The 26,517-nt window shown below is 34.0% G+C and overlaps 1 protein-coding gene and 1 long non-coding RNA gene across 2 annotated transcripts in view; one reads left to right on the top strand and one right to left on the bottom strand.

The window, feature by feature from the left end:
• Window positions 1–1,744: 1,744 nt before the first annotated feature.
• LOC148953404 (hexokinase-2-like) lies at window positions 1,745–26,517 on the bottom strand. The gene is made up of 9 exons (XM_089088526.1): window positions 26,368–26,517; window positions 22,714–22,876; window positions 16,294–16,439; window positions 15,053–15,268; window positions 10,976–11,075; window positions 9,378–9,570; window positions 8,299–8,544; window positions 5,389–5,575; window positions 1,745–2,734 (listed from the first exon to the last, which is right to left on the bottom strand). Exons 1-9 carry the CDS (start codon window positions 26,491–26,493, stop codon window positions 2,630–2,632), a joined length of 1,482 nt encoding a protein of 493 aa, XP_088944652.1. The 5' UTR covers window positions 26,494–26,517; the 3' UTR covers window positions 1,745–2,629.
• The window catches only part of LOC148953403 (uncharacterized), a 46,916-nt gene continuing 34,686 nt past the window's right edge, over window positions 14,288–26,517 (top strand). The window contains exon 1 of the long non-coding RNA XR_016141707.1: window positions 14,288–14,361. This is a non-coding gene — a long non-coding RNA (uncharacterized LOC148953403). The remainder of the gene's footprint in view (window positions 14,362–26,517) is intronic.

Raw genomic sequence — 26,517 nt, 5'->3', positions numbered from 1 at the left:
CCCTTGTCAGCAAAAAGGGGTAACGCAATATTGCCTAGTGTCTTAACTCAAATCAGCTACTGTTTTACAAAAAATCTAGGTCATTCTCAAGGGCTATTTCAAGTCTTTGAAAGTATTTCAAGTCTTTCAAGTCCTTGCGGTTGGTCTTGACCCTTGAACGCTTCAGTTTTCTCTGCCTCCTTGGTGAATTTTTCAACTTTACATTTTAGTTACAAGCTATTGATTATTGGACATATTTATTTTTTAAGGTTTTACTTTTCTTTTCAGAGGAAGCATCTTCACCCTAAGTCTATTGACTGCTTATATCACGTGATTTGAGTTATAGATGGCGCTACTTAAACACAATCACAGGACATAACAGTATAGACTGCTTGGAACTTAAACCAGGAGACTGTTCTCAGACTGGAACATAACAGTGTAGACTGCTTGGAATGTATAGACATAACAGTATAGACTGCTTGGAACTTAAACCAGGAGACTGTTCTCGGACTGGAACATAACAGTTTAGACTGCTTGGAATGTATAGACATAACAGTATAGACTGCTTGGAACCTAAACCAGGAGACTGTTCTCGGACTGTTCTCGGAGACTGGAACTTAAACCAGGAGACTGTTCACTCAAATGTATTCACAATAAATAGAGTTATAATGCTTACTTAAAGAACAAAATCAGCCTTAATGTTTTCTTCACAAGTACAAGAATCGGTACCTTTTGTTTTTTCTGGACATGTTTAAAAATACATTTGTTACAAGTCTGTGTAAGCCTTTTCTTTTGAAACTAGGGCCATTTAGGAATAGAACTACGAATCAATCCCCACAATACCATAGAAAGTGTATTTCTTTGGAAATAACTGTCGAATGTCCACCCTTACAAAATCGATGCCACACAGTCGTATAATTCTAAATCCTATAATCCTCAACGATAAAAGCACACATTTAAGCGTTTCTCGCTTAACAAGTGATACCCCGGGCCCAAATTAAGTTTTTAAAATCCATTTCACCTTGAATTTTTGACGTAAAAATTATTATTGTGAAGTTTTGGTATACCCTTCTTTAATAAAACTATTTATAAGATCAGGAAGATATTCTTAAAACAGCAGAAGTAAAAGGTGTTCTTTTTTAGGAAATATTTAGCCTATCCCTCCCTTCCCAATTTAGTTGTGTATACCAGTATATCAATGGTAGGCTCAGACATATTGTCATAGCGCAGTATTTAAAGGATGCAACAGGGGTTAGTCTTAGAAATTCAATAAAAAGTTTAAGATGTAACTGAAGGTGGAAATTGAAATATAAAATGAACGAAACAGTTGTCACAGCTTTTTGTTCACTCTCCCCCAAGTTTCTAGATACACGTAAAAACGTTCTAAGGGAGATTCAATTAAACAAAAGCATAAATAGAGACCATGCTTTAAATAGAGACACTGGAGCAATTCTAATATACCCTATTTACGATACCTTAATACAAAGGGAATCAATTAATATAAAAAAAATTCACTTTATTTCCGCTCATCTTTAGTTTAATGTTGCTTTTTTGTTTTCCTTGAAAAATTATTTTGTAGATAGTTAATTAAAAACTAATAATCTAAGGGTGATACCAATTTAATAAATCACCGACAAACTGACGTAGAAATTGTATTGAGTTATTATTTTACCTATAGTAACAAATCCTAAGCCTAATTGATGGAAACAGTAGTAGCCTGTAATTGATTGAAACAATGGAAAGCAATAATTTTACAAATCGTGTTTATTGTACAAAAAATAAGCATAAGAAAGTAACTAAAAAAATAGTAATTTTACTAATATGATAATTATGAAGCAATGGGAAACAGCCACATGACTACTTAATGCTAAAATTGACTAAAAATGAGAATCACAAAAACACTCTAAATACATTTTACCTAAATTTTAATGGCCAAAATAATAATAATTTTCAACTTTCTAAAGAGGCAAGAAGACTTAAACTCGATGTATTCTAAATTATAAAATAGCAATGTAAGATTTATAGTAATAGTTATAACAGATAAATTCAGGAAATAAATAACGTTTTTACTTGAAAAAATTATTGATATTAACTCGATCTCTATGTTTTGTTCAATGTAACTTAACTAAACTTAATGTGAAAAATTAAATATATTGTATAAGTCCATTATAATTACCCTATTCAGTGAACAATTGTACTGAACAATTTTTCCAATAAACTTCTATAACGTTCAAACCATTTAAAATGAATAATAATAATGTGTAACTAAAGAATAGCTAGAGCCTAAAATTTGAGCAGCAACTTATTATATCAATTCTGATATAAATTAAATAGACCAAGCAATATCTAATGACTTACATTAATCTCTGAAAATTAAAAAGATGATTATAACTGTAGATATGAAAATCATCAAAATATCATGTTGAATGTATAAATTAAAAACAACATTTATATACTTATCAAATTCCAATTGCCTACTTAAAATCCTGTACAGTCGTAACAATATTTCAAATATAAATGCTTAAGATGGCTTTCTTTAATTGTGCTTTTCAACACTGAAAATTCTTGAAAAAAAGAACAATTCGCACAAAATATGAGTGATAACAACAGACTGCGATTAATATAACTAGCAACCAAAGGGTACTAGAAATTAAGAAAGCTTTCCGTTAGATTTTTCTTTCTCAAGCCTCGCTGCAACTGCTGCTACCAGGGCAGCCCCTCTGCCGCTACCATCTCCAGAAAGCTTGAGTTGAAACTGTAAATAGTAAATGTTTCAGAATACGAAATTCCAGTTGACTGTCACCAGAAGTATATTTAATGTCACCCACAGTATTTTTCCTGTGGGGGTTTGGGGGTATGGTATACATCTGGGTTGTCAAGGGGATTGGGATATCCTTCAGAGGGAAGGAATGATGGAATATTTGTGAAAAAGAAAAGCCTGAATATATTTTCAAGATGTGTGAAAACTTATTTTGGGATTTTTTTTTGTTACAATAAATACTAAAATCACAATGAAAAAAAGTAAAGGTGGCATATCAAGTGATGGTAACATTTTCAGCAGGATTCTTCATTAATTCTACAATACATATAACCCCCCCCACATCCCCCAACCCCCAAACTGCCTTGGGTAAGCGCTTATCAAACAATTATAAGATCTTATGATTCCCAGACAGTTATAAGTGCTAAAGTCACCCTTTGCTTTCCAAAAAATTGAATATTGTTCATTATACTCCAAATGTGTATAAATAAAACAAAAAATGCGAAGACTTATTCCTTGGAAATCAGAGGTATGAATAAGAAGTACTTCTGAATGATTATTAAATAAATAAAAAGTTTTTTTTAGCTGAAAGTAAGAAACGACATTAAAACTTAAAACGAACAGAAATCATTCCGTATATGAAAGGGGTTGTCCTCTCCTCAACGCCTCGCTCTTTACGCTAAAGTATTTTATTGTTCTAAAAATTAAAGTCGTGAGACAGAGTCAAACTTCAGCGTAAAGAGCGGGGCTTTGAGGAGAGACAGTCCCTCTCATATACGGAATAATTTCTGTTCGTTTTAAGTTTTAATGCTGCTCCTTACTTTCAGCTAAAAAAACTTTTTTTTTTTTTATTTCTGAAAATTTTTGAATTAATGCATCGGTGATTTTGGTTCACCGTACATGAATAATCAAAACTAAATTTGCATATTAATTTTCCTGTTTTTTGGCTAAATGGCTTTCTCGAAATTTTTTCTGACGTAAATTACAAATTCTTTAAGAATGACCCCTTAATACCAAAGGTCGTTAATTAGAATAAATAGTTCTGATGAAAGTACAAAAAAACTTTAGCGTAAAGAGCGAGGTAATGACTAGAGGGCTAACCCAATCATATAAATAATAATTTCTGTTCGTTTTAAATTTTGATCTTGTTCCTTACTTTCAGTTGAAAAAATTGGTTTTTGTATTATTTAATTTCTGAATAATGCTGGGAAATCTTTTCATTATTTTCAAATAATGCTGGGAAATCTCGTGCCCCCTTCATAGCACTGTCCCTTCCCCCATGGAGATCCTCCCACGTAACTCCCAACACCCCCCTCCAAATACCAGAAAAAATCCCACCTGAAAACTTCTATATATTTCCAAATAGCCAATACTAAATGTAAACAATGGGAAAAGTTCATAACTTGCAGACCTTCCCCCGGGGACAGTAGGGGATTAAGTCATCCTCAAAGACATAGTTACTGTATTTTTCGACCATGGTGAAAAAATGGCTATCTACAAAATTTTAATCGGTTGACTGGGAAAAAATGAGTGCGGAAGGGGGTCTAATTGCCCTCCATTTTTTGGTAACTTAAAAATGGCACTAGAAGTTTTAATTTCCGTTCGAATGAGCCCTATGACAATATTTTAGGACCACCGGTTTTATACTATTATCCCAGGGAAAAAGAAAAAACAAACGCATCACAACACGCATCCGCGATCTTTCTTCTGGCAAAAATTGCAAAAATTTCACAAACTTGCAACATCTACAGTAGAGGTTTGTGCTACACTGAATCTGAAGATTTGGTTGTCATTAAGATTATATCACTTTTAGGGGCATCTCCCTTCTTTTTTTCGAAAATAAGGCAAATATTTTAAGGCTCGTAACTTTTGATAAAGATCGTATTTGTTGAGTAAATTTATATATTTCAAATCAACATAAAAATCTGATTCTTTTTATGTATCTACTGGTATCAAAATTCCATTTTCAGAGTTTGGGTTTCTATTGAGCCGGGTCACTCCTTACTTACAGTTCGTTACCACGAACTGTTTGATGGAATTTTTAAACAGCCTACTACAAAAAATTTTGTAGTAGGTACATATTTTAACCAAGGATCACAGAAAATCCTAGGTTAGAATGGATTTGGATTACAGTGGGGAGGTGGGGTAAAAATACTTTATCTGATGTCCTTGGCACTTGGAGTAGCTCAATTTTAAACTATATGCAAAAGGATTAGGGCAGTGATGCACAGCAGCATCTGTAGAAAACAGTTTTAGAGTAATTTACATGAGTACCAACAGATCCAGAACTCAGGCGTCGTGGTGACAGTGACGCCATGTAGCTGACTATTTTTTAATTCACTAAGAACTTTAATTTTTAATTCACTAAGAAATCTGGTTGCAGGATTATAAAACGTATTACTAACAAGTCAGAATGTTGCTGAGAAAATTGTCCATTTTAAATTCACTGCTGCCAGATTCCAGAAAAACTTTGAGACAAATATTTCTCGAAAATCAACATTTGAACAATTATTGGGGTAAAATTGACGGGATCCAGGTACGAAAAACCTCACTATAAAAAACACAACTGTTTTTCTATGATCTTATTTCAAAATTTGACAAATCTTGATATTGTACCGAAAAGTTTTTAAATATTTATATCATGTACTTACAGTCAATCCAGGATTGATGAGTTTGTTTATTCTTTCCACCATGAGTTTGTGGAAAAAAGGATGGTATGCATAAACAGATCCGTCAACTGCCACGACTACATATTTTTCGTTAATCTTATTTAGCAGTGCTGCAACTCCAGCTGCAGTCAAAAAGGCTGCCCTTCTTGATATAAGTTGACAAACGTATCTAAGGAGAAAAAAACTTCTGAATATCAAAGAGCACAAACAATAATAAGAATATTTAAAATCAAAATGTTACTTCTTTGTAATCCAAAAAGCCATGATCGTTGTTTGAAATAGAAAGAAAAGAATATATTAACAAAATATACTTGAGACGAACAGTTCTAGAGGATGTTGAGGTTTAAGATAATGAAGAGTTAGAAAGGGAATATCTTGAAAACATATAGCATAACTCAAAAATTAATTAAAAAGATTTGAACTAAAATCAGTCCTATTCCCTCTTGATTCCCACTTCGAGACATTTTTAACTGCCCAACCAAATTGGCTTGATTTTCTAAGTTTTTTTATTTTAGTTAATTCAAAATACTGATTTGGGCGGGTTTTCGCAAGCGTTGTCACATCAAACCACGAAAACAAAATAACCAGAATTATTTAATTAAATAGAATAGTGCTTTTAATAATTAGAAATCTAAAAACTAACAATCAGCTGATTCCCAAAGACAGATGCAGACTCAAACAAAATCTGCAACAACCTAAAATCTCTTTGGTGTCATTTTACCAGAATTTAAGTGGACTTCGACTCACGTTTTAAAATTTTGCACATGCTAGTATTTGGAACTTCATGACTGTATGTGGGTCTTTTTCATAAAGTTATATTGAAGAAATTGAGTTTTTCAATCAAAATTAAGGAGCGACATTAAAACTTAAGACGAACAGCAATTGTTATTTTTGAATTTGTGTGCCAATTACTTAAGACGGACTCATGAAATACAAGTGCCGTTTAATTAAAATTATAATCTTTTTCTAAAAGTTCAAGAAATGTTATTTTAAAGAGCGTGGTATTGAGGAGGGGTTAAACCCCCTCAAATTCGTAACAATTACTGTTTGTTTTAAGTTTTAATGTTGCTCCTTACTTTCAGTTGCAAAAAAATATCCAGGAAATCCAGCTCCCCCTCCATGAAAAGTTCCTTCCCCCAAGAAAAATTTCTTTGTGGAAAGGTCCATCCGCATAACCTCCCCGGACCCGCCAACAATCCCCCCACCCCCGCAAATTATAAGGATAAGTACAAATAGACAACACTATTTGTAAACGATGGGTGAAGTTCATAGCTTGTACCCCTTCCCTCAGGGATGTAGGGGGAGAAAGTAAAATCACCCTCAAACGCATAGTTATTAAATCTTTTGACTATGCTAAACAAAATGGCCACCTCAAAATTTCGATGGGAAAAAATTGGGAAAAATGGGCGTGGGAGGTAGGCCAGTTACTCTCTAATCTTTAATTTCTGTTTGAATGAGCAATTTCTCAATGCTCTAGGGTTATTGGTTTGATGCGATCACCCCTAAAGAAAAGCTAAAAAACACATATCCGTGATGTTACTTCTGGCAAAAATAAAAAATTCCACTTTTTTTGCCGATGAGGGGTTAAAACGATAGTGTTCTTGGATGCGTTGAATCTGACGGTGATTTTTGTGCTTAAATTTTAAGGGGGTGTTTCCCCCCTTTTTTAAAAGATCAGGAAAATTTTCTCAGGCACGTAGCCTTTGATCAATAACACTAAACTTAATTAATATTAAATATTTGGAAGCAGCATAATAAGCAAATTCTTTTGATATGTTTATTGATGTCACATTCTGTTTCTTAGATTTTCGATTACTTTTGAGCCATATCACTCCTTACTTACAGTCCGTTATTTTTCCTGTCTGGGTCCTTGAAGAAATTAACCTTGTTTTACAACACATTTAACGATATTTGTATGATATACCCACTACCACTCAAGAAGTGAAGTTAAGTTAATCCTAACAAAATATACATAAGCATGATAAAAATATAATATTTTAGAAACAAATTTGGGCAATATATTTGCACATTAGGAGGGGGAGGGGGTAAGGTATAGGTGGTCTGTATACAAAATGTGTTAGCTATAAATATTCCATATATGATGAAGTAGAACTATTTTTTTACTTCAAATACTTTACCCCCAGCCCCCTAATGCCCAAATATATAATCTAAACTATATGTTTCCGGTTTATCCCTTTTCTCACGCTAAGGTGAAAGAAACTAGCCAAATAAACGATAGAGACACTACTTAGAAATAATTGTTAATTTTCAGGGAGGAAGAGGGGTAAATTAGATGAGATTGAATACCCTCAAAATATATTTCCCGGACAAAGTTATATACAAAGTTATATTACAAAGCTATTAAAGCCATATATTCCATATATGATGAAGTAGAACTATTTTTTTAGTTCAAATACTTTACCCCCAGCCCCCTAATGCGCAAATATATAACCTAAACTATATGTTTCCGGTTTATCCCTTTTCTCGCGCTAAGGTGAAAGAAACTAGCGAAATAAACGATAGGGACACTACTTAGAAATAATTGCTAATTTTCAGGGAGGAAGAGGGTTAAATTAGATGAGATTGAATACCCTCAAAATATATTTCCCGGACAAAGTTAAGAATTGGCAATCAAAATCCATAAATTTGACACGTCTACTTCAAAATTTTAGAAGTCCTTATAGCCGCTACCTTTGAAAACATTTTTTAGACAGGAGAAAAATTCCTAAATAATTAATCATGTCAGATTAGCAGCAAAGAAAAGGAATAGTCAAAATAAATTTGCCAGACTGATTTAAAGAAATATTAGCGATCAAATTATCATAATTTGGCAACCCCTCTCTATCAAAATAAAATTTTTACAGTCATTACAACATATTGTAAATGTCTTACCTTATTTTTGCGCAGTCGTCCTGAGTTATAAACTTGACCCCAAGCTCCTTGAATATATATTCGCAGTTGGTGAAGTCTCCTTCTGGACTCTCTTCAATATTACTAATGTACTCGGTTTCAAATTTGTATGGTTGCAATAAACAGTCATACGAAGTACCATTGAAAATTAAGTTATCTCTTGCCAGTGATACCAAAACGCGTCGTACAGTGTCACCCAAATATTTTCCAGATATCATTTTCTCATATCTAAAAATAAGACTAGTGATTATAAATAACAAAAAAATATTAGAATTATTAACTATGTAGACGAAATAATAAGGAAAAGTAGATTTGAAATGGAAGTCTATTATCTATACTATTTTAAATGAGTTTCATTTAGTGTGGGGCAGAAAGAAAATAAACCCTCTTTCAATTTCTTATACAAATATACAGTATACAGCAGTAATTTTTTTAGTCCAGACATGACCTCAGGTACTAGGGAGGGTTTCTTGGATTTATGACTTATTAAATTTGTTGATGATATAAAATTCGATGATTTGAGCGAAATTTGTACTGACTTAGGTAAACCAAAATTGATTTAAGAATCTTAGGGCTTTAGGGCATCTTATTATCAGATTAGGATGTCGTTATATAGAACGAGAAATTTGTGTTTGTATTACAAAAAACTAGATTTGTATTTTTTAAATTTTTATTACAAAAAACTGTAAACCAGTAAAAAAACTGCAAAAAATTTATGCCTAGCGTTGTTGTTTTTTTTTTTTTTTTTTTTTTGCTTCATAATTTGCTTAAATGTCTAAAAACTGGCTCATAGAGCGGATATTTTTTCTTTGTGGCTACAAATGCGTCTGCACGCCATGCAGATGTGGCATGTTGAAATACTGAAAGTACTTATTTGCCTGTGTTTTATTTTAGTCTCATTTACGTTTTGTTTATTAAAGACGTAGATACTTCTGGAATTTTATTGTATCAAGCATACAACCGCTGCATCTATAGCAATAACCCAATGCATTTGATTAGCTTAAAAAAATACCAAACTTGTGAAAATAAAACAAAATTGGCCAAAAATTGACTGCACTCACGATTGTCTTCCTCGATCTAAAGTGTTTGCATCTAGGGCTTTGTCAAAGTCTGTCCTAATAAAATCCAAACAGCCGTTATCTCCAAAGGCACCCCATTCAGTGTTAACTAAACACTGTTGAGGATCATCTGAGTCCCCATCCCAGAGTTCTATATTCTCTAGCTTCTCAACGTAACAAGCGTTTGTACCGGTACCTAGAAATAAATAAAAGTTGAATTATGGGGTAAGTTAAAAAAATTATAACGATAGAGATAATAAAAAAATACAGTTCTGTTCGGTTCAAATTAGCTTCAAATGTTTTTCTTTTTTTTTGAGCACTGAAAACAGCTTGGCTTGCCGATATTTCCTTGCCGAAATAATTGCTTTTGTTATTATCACTTCTTTTCTATTCATTGGCTGACATTACCATAGTTTTTCTTGGCAATTTAATTTATTGTTCATTTATAATTTTTTCTTGTTTTTCATAATTTATTTTAATTTATTCATTGTCATAATTCATTTATAATTTATTCATTGTAATTTCTGTTGGCAAGAGGTTTTATTTTTTCAATCATTATTTTCATAATTTTTGTAGTTTGCATGTATTTCCTGGTCTTTTTCATGTTGACACCCCATCTCCAGTATTTATTTAACTATTTGTTTTATATATATTTCAGTCAATTTTTCAAAATTTGAAACAGTAAGCTACAATTACCTAATAATACTATGTCACGAGAACCAAGTAGAGGGGATAAAACAAATTTTGACCATTAATTGGAACATTCTTAGTCTGAGGCGGTAGGTGAAACATCTGAATCAGAATAAAAGTCTGACCGGTAAAGCTATGCAGCTACCTATGCAGCTACCAAATAGTGCAATTTGCACTATAGTGCAAATTGTAGTTATAGTGCAAATAGTGCGATTGCACTATACAGTGCAATCGCTTCTTCCCCATCAGTTATACTTCAGATAGCATTACCAAAGATTAAACTACCAAACTACACACCAGAGATTTTTCAAAATGTTCTTGTTTATATATGTACAGGAAAGGCGAGTTGAAAATGAATTTTGCTTTAATTTTTGCGTACAAAAAGGGTTGTCAAAACTAACTGATTTTTCTTATCTATTTTTACGGTCCATCCTGGCACCATGTAACCAAAAAGTCATACTGCCCTACGAACTTTTACATTTTGAAAAATTAAAAGAAAAGTCTTTGATGAAATTTTGGATGTTAATCATCCACCAAGAAGTCCTCAATATTAGGACGATCTACAAGAACAAAGAACTCTAGACTTGCATTAATGTATTGCTACTCTCAAGTCCACCAGCTAACTATAAAAGACTGCAGTAAAGATGTATTTACAATTTCCTGAGGAATATTAACATTTGTGAGTAGATTGAAAAGTATGAGCAAGAGTTAGTAACCCTCCATCATCTGAAGATGGAAAATCATCAAGAAGCCCAAAAAATGCTAAAGTGGACTCCAGAAGGCTTGGAGTTTTAAAAAGAAATTTCAAACAAAAATAGACCTAAGATTGATCCCAAGAGCAATATTTTTTTCTTTTTCGTCATTTGTGCTTAAAAGCTACGCAGCTTTTAAAATAAAGAAATCGAACTTACCAACTATTAGCCCTATCTTGCAATAAGGCTGTTTATAAGCTGAAGCCATTAAGGTTCCTGTAGTATCATTTAGAACTGCCATAACTTCAATGTTAATGTCCTAAAGTGAAAGAAAGACTGAGGTCAAAGGAGAGAATAGCTTTCTGGCATAAAACGCAGTGGTCATATTTTATTTGACTATTGTTTAAACGAAATCAACATTCCCATTCGGTTTTTTCATGATTTTGATTTACATATAACTGTTATAAAAATAACAGTTGGAGGAATGATGGAGATATTCCAGATGGAGTTTCTCACATCTGGTTATCACAATAACCAGATGGAGGAATGGACAAGTTATAAGGCTACTCTGCGTAATAAAACAAATGTACCAGGTATACAAGCAGAATCGTGTTTTATTAAGAGCTTTCACGTTTTATACCCATTTTTTCCCTCTCAGTTTCTTCTCAGTTAAAGGCCGACAGGTCCAAAAATGATTAATACTTGATGTGAAGCCCTTAGTAGGTAGGGTGTACCCAGGATTTTTGTTGTCTTGTTACTTTTTTATGGATCAAGCAAAAATTTCAGTGGGGAGGGGAGTTCAAACCTAGTAACTCATTGGAGACGACCTTGTTTATCATCACTTCTAATCAATGCTACTTCCATTTAATTTTTCCTATTTTACAGTCCTAAAATGCTCTAAAAATTGGTAGTAAACAAAAAATATAGAATGCAATGCACGAAATATTTAGCCATTTGCCAAGGGCTTGGAGAGCTTTTTTCAAACAGTTTCTGGTAATGAACTGTAAGTAAGGAGCGACCCGGCTCAATAGAAACTGAAACTCTTAAAAAACAGAATTTTGATACCAATAGATACATCAAAAGAATAAAATTTTTACGTTGATTTCAAATATATAAGTTTCATCAAGTTTATTCTTATCCATCAAAAGTTACGTGCCTGAGAAAATTTGCACTTATATTTGACAAAAGGAAAAAACACCCCTTAAAAGTCATAGAACCTTAATGAAAACCATCCCATCAGATTCCACGTATCAAAGAACCCTACAGTAGAGCTTCTATCTGCAAAAATGCTCTAATTCAGGCTCCTATCTTCAAAAATGCGGAATTTTATATTTTTTACCAGAAGAAAGATCACGGATGCGTGTTTTTTTTCCCAGGGGTGATTGTATCGACCAAGTTATCTTAGAATATTGCAGGAGGGCTCATTCGAATGGAGATTAAAAGTTCTAGTGCCTTTTTTAATTGACCAGGTAAAATAGAGGTCAACTAGGCCCCCTCCCACGCTCATTTTTATCACAGTCACCGATAAAAAAAATTTGATAGGTATTTTGTTCAGAAAAATCTTAAAATATAATAACTATGTCTTTGAGGGAGGAATGCTCCTCCACAGTCCCCAGGGGAAGAGCAGCAAGTTATGAACTTACCCAAATGTTTGCATACAGCATTGGTTATTGGGTGTAGACCATGCTTTCTATAAAAGCCTTATATGTCCTCAGGGCATAACCTACAACCCTTACCCTGAGGGTTTGGGGTTTTGTCATCCTCAAAGACAAAATTTCCAGACTGTTCGGGTACGCTGAACAAAATAGTTATCTCATAATTTTGATTTGAAGTTTTTGGAAAAATTATGCATGGAGGGGGGGGGGAATTTGCCCTTTGATAACTTTTTACTAATTAAAAAGGCACTAGTCTTTTTAATTTCAAATCAAATGAGCTCTTTTTGGAGCTTCTATGGCGAAACTTTCTATACGAACCTTTTATGCCCCAAAGTCATAACTTACGACCCTTGTCCTGAGGGCTATGGGGGGAGGATTACCATTCTCAAAGATATAATTTAGAACCTTAAAACTACGTTGAAAAAATCTTGATCTGAAATCTTTGAGTAAATGATGGGCGTGGGGGAAGGGGAATTGCTCCACCAGATAATTTCGACTACTAAAAATGGCAATAGTCATCTCAATTCCCAATCGAATGAGGCCTTTTTAAAATTTTTAAGACAACACTTTCTATAAAACTATAATGTTCTCCCAGGGCATAGCTCACAACCTTAACCCTGAAGGCTGTGGGGGGGGGGTGTCATCCTCAAAGACCTAATTTCCAGGACTTTCAACTACGTTGAACAGAATGACTGTCTCAAAACTTTGATTGGATTTGTTTGGAGAAATGGCGGGCGTGAGAAGGGCGTTAGTTGCCCTTTGATTACTTTCGACTATTAAAAAGGGTCCGTTCAATTTCTAATCGAATGAGCCCTTTGAGGTTTGTACAACAGCGCTTTCAATAAAAAATAACCTTTATATGCCCCCGGGGCATAACTTACAGCCCCTGCCTTGAAGGCTGTAGGGGGGCTGTCATCCTCAAAGACATAATTACCAGAACTTCCAACTACATTGAAAAAAATGGATATCTCAAAATATTGATTTTATGTGTTTGTGGAAAGGATGAGCTTGAGGGGGAGGTGGGTGCTAGTTGCCCTCCCATCATTTTCTAATTTTAAAACCTGCACTAGCCATTTCAGTTTCCAATTGGTTGAGCCCCTTTTGAAGTTCCTACGACAACGCTTTTTATAAGAAGCTTATTATACCCCCAGGGCATAACTTCCAACCCTTACACTAAGGGCTGTGGGGAGTTTGTCATCCTCAAAGACCTAATTTCCAAAATTTTCAATGTTGAACAAATGGCTATCTAAAAATCTTGATTGGGTGTGTTTGGGGAAAAGGTGGGCGGTAAGGTTATTTGCCCTCCAATCACTTTTGACTATAAACAAGAGCACTAGTCCTTTCAATTTCCAATCGAATAAGCCTTTTTTAAAGTTTATACGACAAAGCTTTTAATAAAAACCTTATATGCCCTCAGGGCATTACTTATAACCCTTGCCCTGAAGAACTCTTGCCCTGGGGGAGTGTCCTGCTCAAAGACATAATTTCCAGAACTTTGATCTGCATTGAAGAAAATGACTATCTCACAATTCTGATTGAATGGTGGAAATGGTGGGCGTGGATGGGATGTTAGTTCCCTTCTAATGACTTTCGACTATTAAAATTTGACTCTTTTGATGTATCTATTGGTGTCAAAATTCCGTATGTTAGAGTTTTGGTTACCATTGAGCCGGGTCACTTCTTACTTACAGTTCATTACCACGAACTGTTTGATATTTTAAAAATTAATTTGTTTTTACTTGCACAATGTACGTGATGTAGCAATTTCCTTTAAAATGAGCCATTAAACACTACACTGTTTTATTGCCAAGTTAGCTGCGGAAAAAAAGAAAAACCAAAATATAATAATGAAGTAGTACTCATTCATTATTCGATACACCCTCGAGATATGAAGTTGTGCTTTTTAAAGTGGCTACTCTAGAATAGTCAAAAGTCTCCATTGGTAGAATGGTAAGTATAGCTTGAACATGAAAATGCAGTTTTTTTGTAAAAAGCGATACTAGTTGCCATTCAATTTTTTTTATCACTTAAAAAGGACAATAGAACTTTTAATTTCCGTTCGAATGAGCCCTTTTACGACATTCTAGGACACAATCACCCTTTTGGAAAAGAAAAAAAAATAAACGTGTGTCTGCAATCCTTCTGATAAGCTGAATCTGATGGTATCATTTTGATTAAGATTTAATTGCTTTTAGGTTTTTTTTTCTCATTTTTTTCAAATATAAGGCAAATTTTCTCAGGCTCCTCACTTGTGATTGGTAAGACTAAACTTGATAAAATTTACATATTTAAAATCAAAATCAAAATCCAATTCTTTTGATGTATCTTTTGGTATCAAAACTCTGTTTTTTAGAGTTTCGGTTACTATTGGGCCGGGTCGCCTCTTACTTACAGTTTGTTACCACGAACTGTTTGTTTGGGATGGAGGAGTGTGAGCAGTCTTGTTGGCCTCGGGTGGCTTGGGGCTGTAGTGAGTCATATTTTTATAATATGTACTTTCAAGTCTCTGCTGAATTGCAGCCGTTTAGTGAAAAATTGGGCAAACAGTTAAAATGTGTTAAAACAAGCAAACTTAAAGAGAAACAGAGGATGGAAATTAAACAGAAAAAGAGATGAAAACGAAAATGAAATGAAGTCTTACCCGTCTTCTGTGAATTGCTTGTTGAAGCAAATAAACAACATCCTTGCCTTCCACCTCAGAGCAGGTGAATCCTTTTGTCCACTGGACTAATTTGGCTTTCGTCAGGCCTTCTTGTTTGCATGGAAAGCTGAAGGTGAAACCAAGCGGAAGAACTTCTTTGTCAATTTTAAATTCATGAACAAATAGGGAAAGGCATTCCGCAATATGATCAAAAAGCTGCAAAAAATAAAACACTTTTTATCAGATATCGAGTTTAGATAATTTATAAATAACAAGATATGCATTCATAAAACTGCGATACTCCGTAAACAAAAAAAACAACAAAGAAAAGTACCAAAGAATTGATATTATCTTTTTATATTCTATTTTTTGTGTTTTAAATTTCTGGCTTATTCGTTAATGAGGCAAAAGAAAACTAAGATAACAGAATTTTTTATTGCTGTATTTCCCGAACTATTGGTCGCGAACCACCAGTGAATCGCCAATGATCCACCAGTGATCCATCAGCGAGTATTGAGCGTGCTCAGACCCTAATGGGCGACTGGCCTCTGTATAATACATGAATAAAAAAAGGAAGGGTCAACATTGTATGATTCATTTAGCTATATGTAAATAATAATAATTTAAATATATTTAAATTATGAAAAATACTGTCGCATAATATGTAATGAAACAAAGTATAATTAAAAAAAACTTTATATTATCACATGCGGGTGGCAGGGCGATTGAAACTACAAACACATTTCGTGAACCCGAAACACCCCGAGTGAGTCAGATATCTGTTGTAGGGTAATATCCCTAATTGGTTTATTTGCACCAATATTATTTATATATGCTAGATATACAGTGAAAGAGTAATTCTTGTTTGTTTTAAGTTTCAACTTCGCTCTTTACTTCCCAAGAAAAACTTCATTTTTTTAAATTAATCATTGACTGTCGTTTGACTGTTAGGATAGGAAGTTATACCATTAATCTTTTATCTAAAGAGAAGATTTGGTCTCAGATTTTTGTTCAAGTAGTTTTGATTTTTTAAGAAGATGTCACCTTTATTTTAGTATTAAATTTTTAAATTTTTCGATATTAAATAAATTAAATTTTTCGATGTTTCTTATATTAACTTTTGTTTAAATATTTATTCAACAATAAATTCTGGTTACGTTAAATCTAAGTTTTCGCTCACTCCATGGAGCTGATTAAAAACAAAATCCTTAACAAATAATAAAACAATAAACAGAACTTACGGCTGTTCCCGTTGCCGTCTTGATCCAATCTCCCAGTGGAAAAATTCTTGACACAAACTCTTTTTCTGGTGTCGCTTCACCTAGTTGGATCAACAGCACCCTAAAGTTTGACCCGCCTAAATCAAGGGCCAGGAATCTTCCTTTTTCTGAAAAAAAAATTAGCTAGTCATTTTGGATCAGTGAAACCAGGGTTGCCACCATGAGTGATTTATCACTATTTCTAGATATCTTTTGTGTTGCTTAGTGATTTTCTTCTAGCTAGTGATTTATAGTGATTATTATTCGAAAACCAGTGATTTTCCCCTAAATCTAGTGATTTCCCACAATATAGCGTGTACATTCATGATTCAAATGAATAAATCATAAAAGAAGCTAGTAAAAAAAAGCACAAAATAGTGATTCACTGCAATTCCCGACATGTTCCAAATTAGCTTTTATGCAAATTAAATAAGAAAAAACAAGTTTTTTTAACTGAAAGTAAGGAGCGACATAAAACTTAAAACGAAAGAAATAGTTCCGTGTATGAAAAGAGCTGTCCCCTCTTCAACGCCCCGCTCTTTACGCTAAAGTTTTTCATTGTTTAAAAAAATATAGTTTTGAGAAAGTCAAACTTTAGCGTAAAGAGCGAAGCGTTGAGGAGGGGAAAGCCCCTTTTATATACAGAATAATTTCTGTTCGTTTTAAGTTTTAATGTCACTCCTTACTTTCAGTTAAAAAAGTTCAGTTCACCGTACATAAATAATTAAAACAAAATTTTCATATTAATTTACTTTTATTTGATTAAATGGCTTTCTCGAAACTTGTTTAATTTTATTTGCGAACGTCTTTATTAGTAATAAATATTTGTAGCTTACGAATTAACTTACGTAACGAACTTCTATATTCATATATTTTTAATACGTATATTTAAGGGTACGCCCCCCAGTCAATTCCTCGCTGTTTAAGCGAAAGTTCGAATTTTGTTCCAATTCTTTAAAAATGACTGCTTAATCACAAAGGCCGTAAATTAGAATAAACAGCTCTTATGAAAGTACTAAAACATCTTTGGCTTAAAGAGCGAGGTATTGACTAGGGGGTGAACCCAATCATATATGTAATATTTTCTGTTCATTTAAAGTTTTTATGTTCCTGCTGTTGGAGTTGTAAAAATTGTTTTTGTATATTTAATTTCTGATTTTTTTTTAAATGATGCTGGGAAGTCCGCCGTCCCCTTCATCGCAATGTCCCTTCCCCCGTGAAAACTTCCTTCATGGAAAGATCCTCCCACATAAACCCCGGGGTTTTCCTCCCTTTTTTTCAAAAATCAGCCAAATTTTCTCAGGCGCTTAAATTTTGATTGATATGAATAAATTTGGTAAAACTTATATATTTAAAATCAGCATTAAAATATGATTCTTTTGATGTATCTATTTGTATCAAAATACCGTTTTCTAGAGTTTCGGTCACCATTGAGCCGGGTCGCTCCTTACTTATAGTTCGTTACCACGAACTGCTTGATAAACTTCCGATTTCCCACCATAATACTATATTAGATATAGACAACAAAGCGTAATCATCAAACAGTTCGTGGTAACGAACTGTAAGTAAGGAGCGACCCGGCTCAATGGTAACCGAAACTCTAAAAAACGAGATTTTGATACCAATAGATACATCAAAAGAATCAGATTTTAATTCTGATTTCAAATATATAAGTTTCATTAATCTTACCCATCAAAAGTTACGTGCCTGAGAAAATTTGGCTGATTTTCGAAAAAAGGGGGAAAGACCCCCTAAAAGTTATAGAACCTTAATGAAAATCACACCATCATATTCAGCGTATCAGAGAACCCTGCTTTAGGGTTCTCAAGCACCTATCTGCATAAAAGTGGAATTTTGCATGTTATGCCAAAGGAAAGATCAAGGATGCGTGTTTATTTGTTTGTTTGTTGTTTTTTTTACCCTGGGGTGATTCTATCGACCCAGTGGTCCTAGAATATCGTGGGAGGGCTCATTGGAACGGAAATTAAAAGTTCTAGTGCCCTTTTTAAGTGACCAAAAAATGGAGGGTAACTAGGCCCCCTCCCACGCTCATTTTTTTCCCAATGTCATTCGATCAAAATTTTGAGATAGCCATTTTGTTCACCATGGTCGAAAATATGATAAATATGTCTTTTAGGATGACTTAATCCCCAAAGTCCCCAGGGGGAGGGCTGAAAGTTATGAACTTTACTCAATGTTAACATATAGTATTGGTTATTGGGAAGTATACAGACTTTTTCAGAGGACATTTTTTCTGGTCGGTGGGGGAAGGAGCGGGTCGGGGGCTATATATAAGGATCTTTTCACGTCGAAAGTTTTCAGGGGAACAGGGACATTGCTATGAAGTGGGCGCCGGATTTCCCAGCATTATTAAAGAAACTGATCAGGAATTAAATAAAAAAAAAAACAAGTTTTTCAACTGGTAAACTGACTGGGAGTTATAGGTCATTTTTAAAGAACTGTAAAAAAAATTCGAACTATATTTTAAAGAGAAGGGTATTGACTAGGGGGCGAACCCTCTAATATACGTGTTAAAAATTTATGAATATAGAAGTTCGTTACGTAAGTTAATTCTAAGTTACGTATATTTATTACTAATAAAAACGTTCGTAAATAAAATTAAACAAGTTTCGAGAAAGCCATTTAACCAAATATAATATGCAAATTTTGTTTTAATTATTCATGTACGGTGAGCCAAAATCAAAATCTGCATTAATTCAAAAACGTTCAAAAATTAAATTAAAAAAAACAAGTTATTTTTAACTTAAAGTAAGGAACGACGTCAAAACTTAAAACGAACAGAAATTATTCCGTACATGAAGGGGGCTGTCCCCTCCTCAACGCCTCGCTCTTTATGCGAAAGTTTTTTTATTGTTTAAAAAAATAGAGTTGTGAGAAAGTCAAACTTTAGCGTAAAGAGCGAGGCGTTGAGGAGGGGACAGCCCCCTTCATATACGGAATAATTTCTGTTCGTTTTAAGTTTTAACGTCGTTCCTTACTTTCAGTTAAAAAAACTTGTTTTTTTTATTTAATCAAGATAAAAGGCGAACCTATTGAATCACGAAATTGAAAATATGTTCTCTACTTCCTATTTCACAAGATTTGCCCAGGTCTAATTTTTGTCTTCATATTTATGGGTTTTTTTTCTCTATAATCTATCAGTTCCAAATTAGACTTTCTTCTGTAAAAATCTTTGAAAGTGGAGTGAATGGTGGATGCGAATACATTCTCTACATTTGTAAACAGAACAGAAATGAAGTCATTGATTAATTGGAAGGTATGTATACAATAAATATAATTTTCTAAATAAAAAAGAAATCATTGAAAATAGGACTCAATGCTTTCTATAATAGGATTTGCAATATAACTAGATAGATTAAGTCAACATATTTTGATGATTGAAGTCGGTTGGGAGTAAGAGGGGTACCTGCTTTTGGAATTGTCTATTGGTTTTAATATTTACTTCTAATATCCAATCGAAACTCCCATAATTCTCCAAATTCACTTATTTGTCTGATCTTATTGTAAGATCGGACGGCTACTAGCACACCTCCCACGTCCCTTTTTTTCACCAAAAACTGTTCGACCAAAAGTTTAAAATATCCATTTTGTTTAGCATACTTGAAAGGTTCCAAAACTACACCTCTAGATTGAATGTGACCGAAGCAGCCCCTGAGGTCTGGGGATGACAATATGCTAGGGATAATTTGCTAAGCATAGTAAGGATAATGTACGATCTATGATGACCAGTTTCATAGCTACAAAGACAAATAACGGGTGAAAGAATACGTTGGACTTGTATAACTTGGGCTATTGTGATGGGCTATTTGTGGAGGGTAGGACTAAATTTTTTCATGAAAATATAAAAAGGTTGCTATTGTTTCAGTAATTATCCTACATCAACTAGAGTAAAAAGATAATAGCTACTATATTTTATTGAACAAAACTGGGGTTTTGAATCGACAAGAAAAAAATTAAAAATAAAAAGCATACTTTTCGATTAGATCACCGATGGCCAATTTTCAGTAATCGGGGTATAAGCCAAGGGTACCCTTTTCGGAAAATACAGGGAGGAAGCAAGGATTTTGTTCTATTCTCTGCACAAAGACGCTAAATGCATCTTTAAAAATTTCAAGGGTAATTTTTGGACTGAGAAAAAAACGTCAATATAAAGGTATTTTTCCACATTTAGGGAAACAGGCGGAATAAACTTCAGTAACTTATGTTTATGAAAGACACTTCTGTATTTTCAGTGCGTCAATATTATTTGGCTCTAGAAAGTTTTTTTCAGGTTCTACCTCCATCTTAACTCAGCTTATAAGGCTGAAAAGAATGCACATATCTCTATATATCTTCTTTTAGTACGTAGTAAAGCTAGATAAACCATTGCAAATGTGAAATTTTAAATAAAAATGTATTTAAATATTTTTTGACATCTTATACAGGCGCATCCTGTAAGTGTGCTTGTATAGAACATGGTAAAGAAACAAAACAATTATAAACTACAATGAAAAAGAGTATTATATCTCTAGGGGTTTTTAGTAATTTTTGGTCAATAATCTAGTGATTTATGTGCTGATTTAGTGATATATTTTTCTTCAAGAATCTAGTGATTTTTATTTTCACTGAATGGCAACCCTGAGTAGAAGAGTAGAATATTTTTTATTTATAAAACGTAAATAAATAAATGTCACCAAACAGCGCACATGCCTGGTGGCATACTTTAGCGCTGAAAATATTGCCAACGAAAATACAGTCATTTTCTAACTAAATTTTACAACAACGAAAAAGAAAACCCTAATGAACAAAATGCTTAGCATGTCATAAGATATTTCTTCACCAGTCTTAGAAAATGTCGCTTGTTGCTGCATTCTCGAACTGATGCTGGAATTGAGTTCCAGATTTTTGGGCCAGTGTGACGGATTCTGAAACCCGCTCTCGATGTCGGGTGAATTTCGCATGTAAAGTCTGAACGATGCGTAGTAGGATAATTATGAAATTGAGAATTAGTTGGAAAAATGCCGTAGAAATTTACAGATAAATTACTATATTGATAATCGTGACAAATACTAGAGATAAAAATTAAATTAAGTTGGTCCAAAGAAAAATTTCCTAAAGTCACATATAGGTGTCTAACTGAAGATCTGCAATAAACATTAAAAAGAATCCTCATTGCTTTATTCTGAAGTATTTGGAGAGATTTGAAAACAGACTGAAAGGTAGATGCCCAAACCAAAATGCAATAGAGAAAATATGGGTGGACGAAAGAATAATAAATAGATTTTAGAATAGCTTTAGGAAAAAAGTAACAAAGACGAGTTAGCATGCCAATATTTCGGGAAATTTTTAACGACAGTGTTTTTTACATATTTATGCAACGACAAATTTTCATCTAAAATAATCCCAAGATATTTGAACTGATCTACCCGTCTTAATTCAAGACCATTCAAAAAAAGAGAGAAGGTATCTGACACTAGTGATCCAGTTCGCGAAAATAAAATATTGGCATTTTTTTCATTAAGAGCTAGTAAATTCCTTGAATACCAATCAGATACAGTTAGTAACGTACTTTTGAGGTTCTGGAAAAGAACTGATTGGTCCCGGTGAGAGTAAAACCTTAAGTGGCTCTTTACTTAACTACTTTAATATATTTTAAATTTGTTGGAAAAATAAAATGTGAAAAAAGTAACTAGAAAACCAGAGAAGGTCTGATGCGAATTCAAATAGATCTAGTGTGAGCTGGCGGTTTTAGCTTTAATAATATTATACAGGTTTATGGTTTAAGACTTCAGATACTTTTAGTAAAAACTATGCGGGGTTTTCCCACGTGCAGTAAAATATGCAGATGAAACTGCATAAAAATAGCGACAGAATAAATGTGCCAAAACATTCAAAAGGTTTCTATAACATAAGAGCACCTTTCGGCCATTATCACCAAAAGAATTTAGGACCCAAAATTTGCTTTTTCTGGGTGTATTTGTCAAGTCTGGGTGTATTTGCTTTAGTATATGCACGTTCTGTAGAATCATAATGGCTCTAAGTTAAAGTGGTCCCTTAAACATCAATTTTGTTTCATACGGTACAAGTAAAATAACTAATTCAAAGTAAAATAGTTATTTCAAAGTTGAAATAATTAAAAGAAAAATCTTAAAAGTTGTGGTTTAAAGGTATAAACAGAATTAAGATGGGTCCGGGACAAAATCTCTTGGCAAGTTAAACTTTAGGGAAATCGAAAATGACCGGTTCTTTAATCTTTTGAACAAATATTAATATTTGCATATGTTCCACCAATATGATAGTCTTAAATAGTCTGGAAGTGAATGGCTTTTAACGAGCCCACGAAAAGATAATTGGTAAAAAAAAAGAAGTGAGCCCGCTCAAGCGTTCATTAATTTGACTCACCCTCGCCATTCGGCAAATTTCTAACGTAGGTGGGGTAGCATTTTATGTCAGCTGATCCGTTTGTCTTTCTTCTGAGTCCCTTTTCAATTTCCTTACGCATTGTTGTAGAGACCTTTTCGATTTGTTCATCAGAAAGAATTAACTTTGAACATCTTTCCTCCAACTGAAAATTAATATGTAAAATAATAAAGGGACGCTGATTGGTATTAATTACAAAAAAGTTAGACTGATAGAAATATTGAGCGAAGTTGAAACTTCAAACGAACAGTAATTATTCCTTCACAGCCTATCATAGGCAGTGCAGCAGCGCTGCCTAAGTAAAGAACGATGTCGGCACAATATATTTCTTCGTTTTTTAGATCTTCGAAAGGATCGATCGTAACAAATGTAGGTATGGTCGTAACAAATTCGGAATAAGATCGGGGAATTGGAAATCCAAAGTAGCCTTCTGCTGCACTTTTTCAGAGCCAAAAGTGGTTGGAGGGGAACTAGACCCCCCACGCCATGTTTCTCTCAAGTGTATCCGATAAGCTTTTTTGTTTAAAGAACATTTAACAATGCCTTCGGGGTTGAAACAACTCCTCAAAACAACTGCCCTGAAGGCGTATGAGGGTCTTCTGGAAGATGCGGTCGTATTTACTTTAGAGGATTATTTATTTAGAAATTGAAAGTTTTAGTTCCCTATTAAGAATCTAGTTCCCCGTTTGACCCTATTAAGAGTCAAAAGTGATGGAGGGCTGCCAACCCTCTCCCCTAAAGGTGGTGGGAGCAAACAAATCTTTTTAAAATGTTGTCCAAAAAACATATAATAATGTTTTATAAAATTTTTCATATAAATTTTTGCATTAAACAATCTAATGATATAAATATCTGGTCATTTTGGCGGAAGTTACAGCTGTACTTTTTTTTAATTAAATAAAAAAAACAAGTTTTTTTAGCTGAAAGTAAGGAGCGACATTAAAAACTTAAAACGAACAGAAATTATTCCGTATATGAAAGGGGCTGTCACCTTCTCAACGCCTTACTCTTTATGCTAAAGTTTTTTATTGTTTAAAAAAAATAGAGTTGTGAGAAAGTCAAACTTTAGCGTAAAGACCAAGGCGTTGAGGAGGGGACAGCCCCTTTCATATACGGAATAATTTCTGTTCGTTTTAAGCTTTAATGTCGCTCCTTACTTTCAGTTAAAAAAAACTTTTTTTTTTATTTAATTTTTGAACGTTTTTGATTAAATGCAGGTTTTGATCTTGGCTCACAGTACATGAATAATTAACAAGGGCGAATCCAGGATTTTTTTTTTGGGGGGGAGGGGGTTTTACTAACTTTTGACTCAGTTTTTGACTAATTTTACTGATTTTTACCTAGGTTTTACTAATTGTCGACTTATTTTCGACTCGGTCAAAAAGTTCGGGGGGGGGGGTTTTAAACGGGGTAACCCCCCCTGGATACGGCCTTGATAATTAAAACAAAATTTGCATGTTAATTTACTTTTATTTGGTTAAATGGCTTTCTCGAAACTTGTTTAATTTTATTTACGAACGTTTTAATTAGTAAAAAATATACGTAACTTACGAATTAACTTACGTAACGAACTTCTATATTCATATATTTTTAACACGTATATTAGAGGGTTCGGCCCCTAGTCAATACCTTGCTCTTTAAGCGAAAGTTCGAATTTTGTTCCAATTCTTTAAAAATGACCGCTTAATCACAAAGGCCGTTAATTAGAATAAATATCTCTTATGAAAGTACTAAAAAATCTTTGGCTTAAAGAGTGAAGTATTGACTAGGGAGTCAACTCATTCATATATGTAATATTTTCTGTTCGTTTAAAGTTTTGATGTTGCTGCTGTTGCAGTTGAAAAACTTGTTTTTTTATATTTAATTTCTGATCTTTTTTTAAATAGTGCTGGGAAGTCCGGCGTCCCCTTCATAGCAATGTCCCTTCCCCCATGAAAACTTCCTTCATGGAAAGATCCTCCTACATAACTCCCTACCCCAGGCACGTACGCAGGAATTTGTTTGAGGGGGCAATTTGTTTTGGGGGGGGGAGCAAATCCTTCAAACCCATTATTCTGTGAGAAAAATCAGAAAATTATGGGAAAATGAAAAAAATCGTGAGATTTCGGGGGGAGGGGTGGTCCTGGAGCCCCCACCCCTGCTTACGTCCCTGCCCGATCCTCCCCCCCACAACAAGTAAAAATATCTCCTGAAAACGTCTGTACTGTATACTTCCCAATAACCAATACTATATGTTAGCATTGGGTAAAGTTCAAAACTTTCAGCCCTCCTCCCAGGAATTTCGGGGGATTAATTCATCCTTAAAGACATACTTATATTATTTTCGAACATGCTGAACAAAATGGCTATCTAAAACTTTTGATCAGGTGACTTTGGGAAAACAAGGAGCGTGGGAGGGGGCCTAGTTGCCCTCCATTTTTTTGGTCACTTAAAAAGGGCACTAGAACCTTTAATTTCCATTCCAATGAGCCCTCCCACGATATTCTAGGACCCCTGGGTCGATACGATCACCCCTGGGAAAAAAAATAAATAAAAATAAACACGCACCCGTGATCTTTCTTCTGGCAAAAAAATGCAAATTTCCACACTTTTGTAGATAGGAGCTTGAAACCTCTACAGTAGGGTTCTCTGATACGCGGAATATGATGGTGTGATTTTCATTCAGGTTCTATAACTTTTAGGGGGTCTTTCCCCTTTTTTTGAAAATCACCCAAACTTTCTCAGGCGCGTACCTTTTGATGATAAGGATTAAACTTGACGAAACTTATGTATTTGAAATCAACATTAAAAGCCGATTTTTTTTATAGGTTTATATGTGTCAACGTCATATCTTTTAGATTGTTATTTGACATTTAGTCGGGTCCTAATAGTCGATGCCGGGTGTTAACATTTCGAAAAATTCGTATCGGTCAACCTTCCCCCTGGGGGCTTCAAAGGATGTAGTAATCTCAAAGTCCCGATCTAAAACATTTTCGACCACGCCGAACAAAATGGTTGCCTCAAAATTTTGATCAGATGACTTTGGGAAAAAAATGAGCGTGGGAGGGGGCCTAGTTGCCCTCCATTTTTTTGGTCACTTAAAAAGGGCACTAGAACTTTTAATTTCCGTTCCAACGATCCCTCCCACGATAATTCTAGGACCACTGGGTCGATACGATCACCCCTGGGGAAAAGAAAAAAAAACAAAAAACAAATAAACACGCATCCATGATCTTTCTTCTGGCAAAAAATGGAAAATTCCACATTTTTGTAGATAGGAGCTTGAAACCTCTACAGTAGGGTTCTCTGATACGCTGAATATGATGGTGGGATTTTCATTAAGGTTCTTTAACTTTTAAGGCGTCTTTCCCCCTTTTTTCGAAAATCAGCCAAATTTTCTCAGGCGCTTAACTTTTGATAGGTGGAATTAAACTTGATGAAACATCTATATTTGAAATCAGAATTAAAATCTGATTCTTTTGATGTATCTATTGGTATCAAAATTCCGTTTTTTAGAGTTTCGGTTACCATTGATCCGGGTCGCTCCTTACTTACAGTTCGTTACCACGAACTGTTTGAAAATTGCCGATATGAGAAGGACTGTAAACCATACAACAGATTTGAGCTATCTCATCTAAATAAAGTGGAATATCTTACCTGATCCCAGCTCGACAGAATAGGGGAATTAGTCCTTATCTTTTTTATGAAAAGATATATAAAAAAGCAGCTTAACGATGTGAATACAGCTGACATTGGCGGCATATAGTAGCTGTTTGAGTCCATTTTTGATTATAGTCAAGAGTAGAT

Source organism: Artemia sp. Qi Xiang Cuo, chromosome 4 (genome assembly GCF_049724085.1).
Source record: "Artemia sp. Qi Xiang Cuo chromosome 4, ASM4972408v1, whole genome shotgun sequence".
Lineage (NCBI taxonomy): Eukaryota > Metazoa > Arthropoda > Branchiopoda > Anostraca > Artemiidae > Artemia > Artemia sp. Qi Xiang Cuo.
The sequence above is the reverse complement of the archived record's forward strand: the minus strand, read 5'-3'. Positions and strand labels throughout refer to the sequence as shown.